Source organism: Balaenoptera physalus, assembly GCF_965194825.1.
Source record: "Balaenoptera physalus genome assembly, chromosome: 18".
In the NCBI taxonomy this organism is placed as follows: domain Eukaryota; kingdom Metazoa; phylum Chordata; class Mammalia; order Artiodactyla; family Balaenopteridae; genus Balaenoptera; species Balaenoptera physalus.
Window position 1 is genome coordinate 57,291,476 of NC_138899.1, and position 12,521 is coordinate 57,303,996.

Sequence of the window (12,521 nt, forward strand, 5' to 3'; positions counted from 1 at the left end):
CTCCTCAGCTGTTGCCAAGCGTGACAAGTCTTCTGTGTCCTCTGCCCTCAAACAGTTTTCCAGCCGTCTCTTTCCAGTTGCTTACACAGTGCCCCTCTGAGCCCACATTCCTTAATCAATGGGAAATTCAAACTTCTACTGGCACCTTCAAAACCCTATGCCAGCTTATTTTCTCTTTTGTATTCAGTGAAAGGAAACTTGAAAGAATAGAAGGAATTTCTCATTTTAGGCTATAGATATCTCCAAGTATCTTTTTGAAGAAAGGAAGGAAACTTGTTATTTGAGTGTCTCTTTGTTATCGAGTGCCTATGATGTGCTAGGCACTTTCCTTCACATTATCTAATTAATCCTCACAACTGTGGGAGAGGAGGTGTGTTACCTTAAGTTTTATAGGTGAGGAGACAGGCTCCTGCAGGTTAATAACTTACCTAGGCACCTGGAAATTAACTGTAACGTTTCTGTGAAGTAGTACCCATAATTAATGAGAATAAAGATTCTGGAATAATCTAAGATTCTGACTTGCTTTTTAATTATCAGAAAGAGATCTAAAGTATATTGAGTGTTGCTTTGTATTTCAACTATGCTGTTTTCCATTAATGCTTGAGAATTGATTATCCGTATTGCTGCCATTTAAGTGCTTCATATTTTTAGTCACAGTACTTGCTTAGTAGACAGTTTACTAGTCTATCTTCAAGTGACCAAAATTTCTTCTTATGATGTCAAAGACATAAAGGGAATATAAATTTTTAAAATAATACTTTTTCAGGTTATAAAAGTGTACGTCATCCATATAGAAAAATAAGAAATACTGAAAGCATAAAAAAGAAAATGACTATCATTAATCCTGTGAATTAAGAAAGAAAAAACCATGGGGGAAAAGAGTAGAGAAAAATAAGATCACTTATAATTCCATCATTGAGAGTTACTCACTGCTTATAATTTGGTATATTATCGTCCAGTATTATTTTCCATGCATATGTTTTTAAAAATAAGGTTGAAATTGTGTGCATAGTCTATATCATATTTCTGTAACTTGTCCTTTTTACTTAATAGTGTGACATTTCCTCAGGCCATTAGATTTTCTTCAGTAATTTAATTTACATAAACTTTTGCAGAGAAATCTCTGTGTAAAGGCATTGAAGGAAAAAAGTGATGATATCCCAAAGAGTCAATCAGGAGGTAGCCTTGGGGGTGCCCAGGGAAGGCCTCTCTGAGGAGGTGACATTTAGGTTGGAACTTAAAGAATGAGGAGGAGCTAGGCATGTAAACATCCATGGACTAGAGATCCGGGTTGAAAGGGCACCACTCTGAAGCCCCTAGGCAAGAATGTTCTGGTGTGTTCTGGACCCAGAAAGGGGCCCATGTGTATGAATGAAAGTGAGGGAAAGTTGAAGGTACCAGCTAAGCCAGAGCCTTGGGCCCTGTGTTAGGACTTTGCACTGAGAAGCCTGGAAAGGGTTCGACAGGGAAATGACAGGATAATTCCTGGGGCAGGTGGGAGAGGATTGGAGGTGCACAGGTGAGAAGTGGCATCAGGGGCTATGGAGAGAAGTGGGTACATGTGAGATACGTCTGGGGACTAGAATTGATTGAACTGGCTAATGAAGTGGCTGTGGGGGAGGTTTAGGAACCTCAGTTCTGGAGCCAAATCTTTGGTGAAAAAACTTTGTGATCATCTTAGAAAAAATTAATCATTCTGTCCACGACAGCAGCATTTTAATGCTTTGTGTGTTTTTTTTTGCTGTTTCTCAGCTCTGTCAACAGTCTAATTGAGACAAGACTTTAAAATTTTAATGGATCTTTATTCCTTTTTTATTCAGGTCACATTTCTAGGTTTTAATGAAGAAACAGATGCTGCTCATATACAGGTATGGTCGATTTATTGAACTGGAAAGGGCCCTGAGAGATTATGTGGAACAAATTTTAAGAGCATGGAAAATTTGCCTTATTAGCCCCAAATTTACATTAAACTCTTCTGTTATCATTCCTATTTAAAGTTAAAAGGTGACATTTTGAGATCAATTTTTGAGTGTGCCTTGGACATTTTCACTTTTAGTGTTTTCACCAAGCGTCCTTGTTATGACAGAAAGCAGTTTTAGGTTAAGAGACCACAAAAGTCACTTATCTGCGAAGGTTGCAAACTGCAGGCTGACGTTTTCTCCATTCTGTCATAATGTAGACTGAAAGATTTATTTTTTTATTTTGATGTTTTTATAATCTAACTTCAACAGTCATATTCTTATGTTTTTAATTGAGATAGAGTTAAATTTAAAAGATAAAATTTGTAAAAAGTTGTGAAAATTTTAGCCTGTTTGATTTAGGCAGGTATTTATAAAGGGACTGACAGTTGAGATTAGGATCAGCAAAGGAAAGCTCCACAGTTACATGAAGAGGAGTTGAAGCTCGTGGAGATGTGGTAGGCGTACTTTTTTTCACCTCGTACCGCTTCTTAAAATTTGTGATTGCCGTGCTTCCTTTTGTGGCAGTAAAGCATCTCCTAGTAGAAGAAGCAACACTGCATTATTTATAAAGATAATGCATATCAGGTGATGATGAATGAAAACTCTGCTGTGTGTCTTGATTGTGCTCTTGCCTGAAAGAAATAGTTTAGACAGAAGGCACAAGAGAAGATATAGTCCCGAGAATGTAAGGCTGAAAGAAGTATCCAAAATATTTCTTTCATACTCTACTTCCTCTTTAAGAATTACTGATAAAACCAGGAAAATACCCTATGAAGGGTCAAAGATGTTAATAATTCTTTTAACTGGGAAAAACAGTTACATCAAAAGGGCAAATGAGAAGAAAAACAAAGGCATTTTCTTTTCCTTTACATCTTCATAAAATTTTCAGTAAAGTCTGATATAATACCTTAGAGAGGAAAGGCAGAAAAATAGACTTGGATTTTATAAATATGTAACTTAAGCTCCAAAGAAGTATATTCTATAGGCAAGAATCCCATTTGAAAAATTCCATGGTTGACCAGAGCCTCCCATCAAGCCTCTTAGATAGCCTCAACCACCAGAGGGCAGACAACAGAAGCAAGAAAAACTACAATCCTGCAGCCTCTGGAGCAAAAACCACATTTACAGAAAGATAGACAAGATGAAAAGGCAGAGGGCTATATACCAGATGAAGGAACAAGAAAAAACCCCAGAAAAACAATTAAATGAAGTGGAGGTAGGCAACCTTTCAGAAAAAGAATTCAGAATAATGATAGTGAAGATGATCCAGGCCCTCGGAAAAAGAATGGAGGCAAAGACTGAGAAGATGCAAGAAATGATTAACAAAGACCTAGAAGAATTAAAGAACAAACAAACAGATGACCAATACAATAACTGAAATGAAAACTACACTAGAAGGAATCAATAGCAGAATAACTGAGGCAGAAGAACGGATAAGTGACCTAGAAGACAGAATGGTGGAATTCACTGCTGCGGAACAGACTAAAGAAAAAAGAATGAAAAGAAATGAAGACAGCCTGAGAGACCTCTGGGACAACATTAAACACAACAACATTCACATTATAGGGGTCCCAGAAGGAGAAGAGAGAGAGAAAGGACCAGAGAAAATATTTGAAGAGATTATAGTCGAAAACTTCCCTAACATGGGAAAGGAAATAGCCACCCAAGTCCAGGCAGTGCAGAGAGTCCCATACAGGATAAACCCAAGGAGAAACACGCAGAGACACATAGTAATCAAAGTGGCAAAAATTAAAGACAAAGAAAAATTATTGAAAGCGGCAAGGGAAGAACGACAAATAACCTACAAGGGAACTCCCATAAGGTTAACAGCTGATTTCTCAGCAGAAACTCTACAAGCCAGAAAGGAGTGGCATGATATACTTAAAGTGATGAAAGGGAAGAACCTACAACCAAGATTACTCTACCCGGCAAGGATCTCATTTAGATTTGATGGAGAAATCAAAAGCTTTACAGACAAGCAAAAGCTAAGAGAATTCAGCACCACCAAACCAGCTCTATAACAAATGCTAAAGGAACTTCTCTAAGTGGGAAACGCAAGAGAAGAAAAGGACCTACAAAAACAAACCCGAAACAATTAAGAAAATGGTCATAGGAACATACACATCGATAATTACCTTAAACGTGAATGGATTAAACGCTCCAACCAAAAGACACAGGCTTGCTGAATGGATACAAAAACAAGACCCATATATATGCTGTCTACAAGAGACCCACTTTAGACCTAGGAACACATACAGACCGAAAGTGAGGGGATGGAAAAAGATATTCCATGCAAATGGAAATCAAAAGAAAGCTGGAGTAGCTATACTCATATCAGATAAGATAGACTTTAAAATAAAGAATGTTACAAGAGACAAAGGAAGGACACTACATAATGATCAAGGGATCAATCCAAGAAGAAGATATAACAATTATAAATATATATGCACCCAACATAGGAGCACCTCAATACATAAGGCAACTGCTAACAGCTATAAAAGAGGAAATTGACAGTAACACAATAATAGTGGGGGACTTTAACACCTCACTTACACCAATGGACAGATCATCCAAAATGAAAATAAATAAGGAAACAGAAGCTTTAAATGACACAATAGACCAGATACATTTAATTGATATTTATAGGACATTCCATCCAAAAACAGCAGATTACACGTTCTTCTCAAGTGCGCACGGAACATTCTCCAGGATAGATCACATCTTGGGTCACAAATCAAGCCTCAGTAAATTTAAGAAAATTGAAATTATATCAAGCATCTTTTCTGACCACAACGCTATGACATTAGAAATGAATTACAGGGAAAAAAACGTAAAAAACACAAACACCTGGAGGCTAAACAATACGTTACTAAATAACCAAGAGATCACTGAAGAAATCAAAGAGGAAATCAAAAAATACCTATAGGGCTTCCCTGGTGGCGCAGTGGTTGAGAATCTGCCTGCCAATGCAGGGGACACGGGTTCGAGCCCTGGCCTGGGAGGATCCCACATGCCGCGGAGCGGCTGGGCCCGTGAGCCACAGCTACTGAGCCTGCGCGTCTGGAGGTCTGGAGCCTGTGCTCCGCAACAAGAGAGGCCGCGAAAGTGAGAGGCCCGCGCACCGCGATGAAGAGTGGCCCCCGCTTGCCGCGACTGGAGGAAGCCCTCGCACAGAAACGAAGACCCAACACAGCCAAAAATAAATAAATAATAAATAAATTAAAAAAATACCTATAGACAAATGACAATGAAAGCACGACGACCCAAAACCTATGGGATGGAGCAAAAACAGTTCTAAGAGGGAAGTTTATAGCTATACAAGCCTACCTAAAGAAACAAGAAAAATTTCAAGTAAACAATCTAACCTTACACCTAAAGAAACTAGAGAAAGAAGAACAAACAAAACCCAAAGTTAGCAGAAGGAAAGAAATCATAAAGATCAGAGTGGAAATAAATGAAATAGAAACAAAACAATAGCAAAGATCAATGAAACTAAAAGCTGGTTCTTTGAGAAGATAAACAAAATTGATAAGCCATTAGCCAGACTCATCAAGAAAAAGACGGAGAGGACTCAAATCAATAAAATCAGAAATGAAAAAGGAGAGGTTACGACAGACACTGAAGAACTAGAGAGCATCCTAAGAGACTACTACAAGCAACTGTATGCCAATAAAAGGGACAACCTGGAAGAAATGGACAAATTCTTAGAAAGGTATAACCTTCCAAGACTGAACCAGGAAGAAACAGAAAATATGAATAGACCAATCACAGGTAATGAAATTGAAACTGTGATTAAAAATCTTCCAACAAACAAAAGTCCAGGACCAGATGGCTTCACAGGTGAATTCTATCAAACATTTAGAGAAGAGCTAACACCCATCCTTCTCAAACTCTTCCAAAAAATTGCAGAGGAAGGAACACTCCCAAACTCATTCTGTGAGGCCACCATCACCCTGATACCAAAACCAGACAAAGACACTACAAAAAAAGAAAATTGCATACCAGTATCGTTGATGAATATAGATGCAAAAATCCTCAACAATATACTAGCAAACAGAATCCAACAACACATTTAAAAAGATCATACACCACGGTCAACTGGGATTTATCCAGGGATGCAAGGATTCTTCAATATATGCAAATCAATCAATGTGATACACCATATTAACAAATTGAAGAATAAAAACCATATGATAATCTCAATAGATGCAGAAAAAGCTTTTGACAGAATTCAACACCCATTTATGATAAAAACTCTCCAGAAAGTGGGCATAGAGGGAACCTACCTCAACATAATAAAGGCCATATATGACAAACCCACAGCAAACATCATTCTCAACGATGAAAAACTGAAAGCATTTCCTCTAAGATCAGGAACGAGACAAGGATGTCCATTCTTGCCACTGTTATTCAACATAGTTTTGGAAGTTTTAGTCACAGCAATCAGAGAAGAAAAAGAAATCAAAGGAATACAAATTGGAAAAGAAGAAGTAAAACTGTCACTGTTTGCAGATGACATGATACTATACATAGAGAATCCTAAAACTGCCACCAGAAAACTGCTAGAGCTAATTAATGAATTTGGTAAAGTTGCAGGATACAAAATTAATGCACAGAAATCTCTTGCATTCCTATACACTAATGATGAAAAATCTGAAAGAGAAATTAAGGAAACACTCCCATTTACCATTGCAACAAAACGAATAAAATACCTAGGAATAAACCTGCCTAAGGAGACTAAAGACCTGTATGCAGAAAACTATAAGACACTGATGAAAGAAATTAAAGATGATACCAACAGATGGAGAGATATACCATGTTCTTGGATTGAAAGAATCAACATTGTGAAAATGACTATACTACCCAAAGCAATCTACAGATTCAATGCAATCCCTATCAAATTACCAATGGCATTTTTTACAGAACTAGAACAAATCATCTTAAAATTTGTATGGAGACACAAAAGACCCCGAATAGCCAAAGCAATCTTGAGGGAAAAAAACGGAGCTGGAGGAATCAGACTCCCTGACTTCAGACTATACTACAAAGCTACAGTAATCAAGACAATATGGTACTGGCACAAAAACAGAAACATAGATCAATGGAACAAGATAGAAAGCCTAGAGATAAACCCGTGCACCTATGGTCAACTAATCTATGACAAAGGAGGCAAAGATATACAATGGAGAAAAGACAGTCTCTTCAATAAGTGGTGCTGGGAAAACTGGACAGCTACATGTAAAAGAATGAAATTAGAATACTCCCTAACACCATACACAAAAATAAACTCAAAATGGATTAGAGACCTAAATGTAAGACTGGACACTATAAAACTCTTAGAGGAAAACATAGGAAGAACACTCTTTGACATAAATCACAGCAAGATCTTTTTTGATCCACCTCCTAGAGTAATGGAAATAAAAACAAAGAAAAAAAAATTCCATGGTTAAACTTTAGGACTGCAGGTTGACATTTGCAGCTAAAAACTATTAAATGCCTAAATTGTCGTGGATGTGTGAGATAACCCTGTAAAATTTTGTTATAGCTTGGTATCATTATGTTTAAAAGGCTACCGAAATAGTCATTTAAAAATATTTTAGTACATTTTATTTTTGAGTTTTTACAAAATTGATTGTGGCCAGGAAACTGCGTATGTTAACTATTATGAAGTGGAAAATTTATTAACCAGTAGACCTTATGATTTTTTTATAAGGCCACATTATAGGGACTTTAACAAAAGTGTTATGCTACAGTGTTATTTATTGTGTTATTGCTTTAAATTAGGATTTGGCTGCAGTTTCTTTGGAACTCCCAGATCTTCTGAATTCACTGCACTTCTGCAGTCTAAATGAAAATGAAATTATTTGTATGAAGGATATAAATAAATCATCAGATATAAACAATGGTCCTTTAAACCAGGTAACTTTTATATATTATTTCTAATGAGTTTTTGTTGGCAAATTTTACAGTGACATTTGATTTAGTGTATTAAACTTTTAAATGCTTGGGTGAAGTTTCTTTTTGTTTAATGCCATCTCAAGGAAATATGATTCATAAGAAATCTAACTCAAGAATCTTTGAAATCACTGAAGGGTAAAATAATTTTGGTCATAGCTTTAAATTAGATTTTCCATGTGTGAAGCTCTGTAAGTGGTATGCAAGTACATATTAATTTTTTTCTAAAATTTGATTATTTCTGGATTTCTTGAACTGCTACCTGTGTATAAGTCATAGGAATTTTTCCCTCTTATTTCCAGTTTCAAATTTGTGTAAATATTGTGCTGCATGTTTTAGAGAACATACTTTAACTCATTTTCTTGTTTAAAAAAATTCCATATAAAATGGATATCTGAAGATATGTTCTTTGTTTATAAACAAAAGTGTCATCATTTCCAAAAGGTCATTAGTTTTGTGACATTGAGCTTTTAGTTCTTTATTAAGTGTTACTTTGTTGTTAATACCGCAAAGAAAACTGAGTTGCATGTTTTCCCTCCTGAAAATTGAATTATTAGTATATTTAAAATTTGAATTACTTATTCCCTGAAGTATAAAATACCACTGTGTTTGTTATGCGATTTACAGATAAAAGTAGAACTGCTCTCTTCATTTCCTTAATTATATTTTTCATTTATACTTACTTTGTTTTATTTGCTAGGATACAAGAGGTGATTAGCTATTTTATCTAATTTCTAGTTCTTTGAATAAGTCATTTGTCAATATTTACATTTTTAAAAATAATATGGAAAAATCTGGCGACTTCTAATTTTAATCAAAGCTATAAACATTATTGTAAATTGAAATACTAGGGGAATTTAGGTAAAAGGAGGGGATGATTCTTTTATGATAGGAGAGAATGTGGTATCATACTAAAAGCTACAGGAAAATGGGATACAGAAAGACTAAGACCTGGTTCCTGTCCTCCAGCAGTTTACAGTGTAGTTGGTGAACTAGGTGAATGATTAAATAAGAAAAATCACAGGACTGTACAATAATACAGGAAAACATAATTGTCAAAGGAATGGATAGCAGGTTCTGTAACATTTAAGGAGATAGAATAGGTAGAATTTGAATACCTGGATAAGAGAAAGATGGGAGAAAAAGAGATTGAGAAGTGAGAAGTATTGTAGAGAAAGAATGAGGAAAAGAATTAAACATTACAAAACCAGGGAGCCTTTCAGGATGCATGTGTTTCTTTTCTTCTTCTTCTTTTTTTTTAAAATGGGATCATGTTATTTCTAGGCTTCATTTCCAGGTAATATGTCTTATAAGTATAATATATTTTGAAATTAAAATTATTCTTATCATCTTTTATCTTTCCCAAGAGTCATCATCCTGGAATGCTTTGTGTCATGAGAGTGTCATCTACATTACCAAGACTCAGAATTGATTTTATCTTTAGTCTCCTAAGTAAATATGCTATGGGTATAAGGTACACCCTGGACACATGTTTGCATCAGAAGTGCCAACTTGAGGCCACTAATGAAGATGATGACGATACTAACCAGTCAGTATCTTCCATCGAAGATGACTTTGTCACTGCCTTTGAGCACTTAGAGGAGGAAGAGACTTCAAGGCCATATAATGATGGTTTGTTCTTTACTAGATTTTTTTCTTGAAATAGAGAATTAAGGTGTAAAGTTCAGTTTTAAAAGTTTTAAGGCAGACTTGTTCAGTTGAAATTTATTTTGAAATTTGATGAAGTTTAAGCATCTAAATCTTTTTTTCTGATTGAGGAATTAATTTCCTTGTGATTTTAAGTTCATCGTTATCTGGTTTTTAGTTTTGTTCTTTCTCTTATTATTTAGGTAGTACTGTTCAAGTACTGTTTCCCTTATTACATTAAGCGTTTGGAACATGCCTAAGTTCAAATTTGAGCAGACTTAGCTGACAGAGTCACCTAAATATTAGTGTTTCTAACATGCGACAGTATGCTAGGCATTCTGTAGACCAGGTATTCCCAGATGTGGGGTAAAATAAAGCATGTACTTGCTTTTAAGTATGATTTGGGATGAACCTGTTAAACAATATAGTGTAGAAGACACAGTACAAATAAATATTTCATGCTTCAAGTCTACTTATTCCCATTGATTTAAATTAATTAAAAAATTCTGTTCAAGAATAATCATTTTATTCTTTTCCTGTAGGAATAAACATTACTGCACTAAGGAGCCAGTGTGATGCTGCTTCACAGACTATTTCTGGTCACCGTTTAGAAACCCATGATTTCAGGGTTCTGGTTGGCTCTGGGTGGCAGAAGTCATTGGCTAAACCTTCTGCTTCTTTAATAAGTATTCTGGGACATAAAGAACTGCCTTCTGTGAAACCTTCAGTCACGACATCAGTTTCTGAGCCTTGGGTCCAAAGGAGTTTCTATAGGTCATCCACTGCTTCAGATAAAGATAGTGATGCTGATGTGCAGAAACAGTTGTTCTCTTCTTCTCCTGCCTACTCGTCTGAATCAGAATGCTCAAGTCCAAGTCCTGTTATTTTCTTGGATGAAGAAGGATATCAAAAAAGTTTAAAAGCAAAACTTGAGTTACCTAAAATTCCTGTGATGAAAGATGATATTGAGGATTCAGACTCAGAAGTAAGTGAGTTTTTCGATAGTTTTGATCAGTTTGATGAACTAGAACAGACTTTGGAGTCTGCTTGTCCATTTCTAAAAGATCCTGCCATAGGGAAGCTGTCACAAAAAAAAGGGCACAAACATGAAAAATTGTGTTCTGTAACCACTACAATGAATCCTCAAAAATTCAAGTTTGATCGTCCAGCTCTCCCAGCTAATGTTAGGAAGCCAACTCCTCGTAAACCAGAATCCCCTTACAGTAACCTGTGTGATGCTCCAGATTCTCCCCGCCCAGTGAAGGCATCAGGGGAAGACAGTGGTTTGTTTAGCCCTATTCGATCCTCTGCTTTTAGTCCTCTTGGAGGCTGTACTTCTGCTGAATGTTTTTGCCAAACAGATATTGGTGAAGATAGGATTCATGAAAATCATGATTCTGTGTATTATACCTATGAAGATTACGCAGATAGCCTTTCATGTGAAGTACTGGGCTCGGTTCTTTATACCCAACATACAAATGCAACATCCAACATTAATGGTATTAAAAAGGGAGAAAATAAAATGGTAGCTCTTAAGTGTGGAAGCCTTGATCAAAAAAGTAAATCTAAAAATAAATCCTCAATGATTAAAGATAGCATTCAGAAGTTTGCAGCAGATCTTGTGGAGAAAAGTTTTGGCAGTGCATTTAAAGACTTACAGAAAGGAGTCTTTTCATGTACCAATGCTTTGTGCCAATTAGCCGTCAAATTGACATCATCCGTTTTTCAGATGGCATATAATGAACTGAGAAGGCAGCGTGCGTTTTCGTTGAAAGAACGTGCCATTAGTGGTCTGGCTAATTTTTTGGTGAGTGAAGCTTTCGCAAATGCTCTAAAAGATTTACAGTATGTAAAGAAGCAGATCTTTACAAACACTGTTGCTAGGTTTGCTGCAGATCTTGCTGAAGAACTTGTTTTTGAAGGCATCATGGAAGTGTGTCAGTTTTCGTATCCTCCAACACCTGCATCTCCACAGCGTCGGTCATTTGACTATGAAGACAAAGTAGTGAAGTCCTATGCAAAAGATTTGTCTGAATCTGTAATACAGGAAGCGTTCATTGAGCTGTCTCAAGTTGACGTGACCTTCACAACAAAGGCAGCAGTTAGTGTTTCCACAGATAACATTAAGTATGTGAGTGCAGAAAATGTAGTGCCATTGACACAGACGTCTACATTTTCCCTACTTTTAATGGTCAAACAATTATGGTGACAAAACCAATGCAGGAATATAAAAAGGAATACACAGTACAACAGGCCTTGTTTTGTACTTCTGGAGTTGTTACTTCTATACCAGTGCCCTTGGCAGGAAGTGCCCTTCTCCCATATCATATTTCATCTAATATGTATCAGGCAAAGTCTCATCCATCATCTGATGATAGTAATTTGAATGGTGGTTCTACCCAAGCAGGGGTTGCCACAAAAAACAAAGAAGAGGAGGTAGCTTGTCTCAGGAATATTTGTTTACCTTCAGAACACCATCCGGGTAACCAGAATGATGTTAAACCAACTAATGATGATATTGAAATGGAGAGCTCTTCAAAAGTAACGAGTGATCCTGTGATTATTAGCATTTTTTCTGTGGCAGTGGTGCATACAATAGTAAATGAAACTTTAGATTCAGTGACGTCATTCAAAGTTACAAAAACAATGGATAAACACAAAGATTGTTTAACTAAAACAGTAAAGGGAAAAACCCCTCCTTTTCACTGTGATCAAGCAACACTGCAACAGAGTGAGGCTAGCAAGAAGGACATGTTTGCTGATCGATTATCTAAATCTATTGTTAAACATTCCATAGACAAAAGCAAATCAGTGATCCCAAATGTAGATAAAAATGCACTCCACAAGGAAGGCTTGCTATTCCTGGAGATGAGTCACGGTTGACCTCGGAAAAGTTCCCCAAGTTTCTTGAAGCTCAAGATCATTTAACTCACTGTTCACTTTCAGAAAGAAAGGATT

General features: G+C 36.3%; 1 protein-coding gene across 1 annotated transcript in view; it reads left to right on the forward strand.

Moving 5' to 3' along the window:
- Positions 1 to 12,521, forward strand: part of AKAP11 (A-kinase anchoring protein 11) — a 52,685-nt gene that overhangs the window by 17,686 nt on the left and 22,478 nt on the right. Inside the window, 6 exon segments of the mRNA XM_082434982.1 lie at positions 1,821 to 1,868; positions 7,746 to 7,880; positions 9,284 to 9,548; positions 10,106 to 11,737; positions 11,740 to 12,417; positions 12,420 to 12,515. Coding sequence (XP_082291108.1) covers positions 1,821 to 1,868; positions 7,746 to 7,880; positions 9,284 to 9,548; positions 10,106 to 11,737; positions 11,740 to 12,417; positions 12,420 to 12,515 — 2,854 coding nt within the window.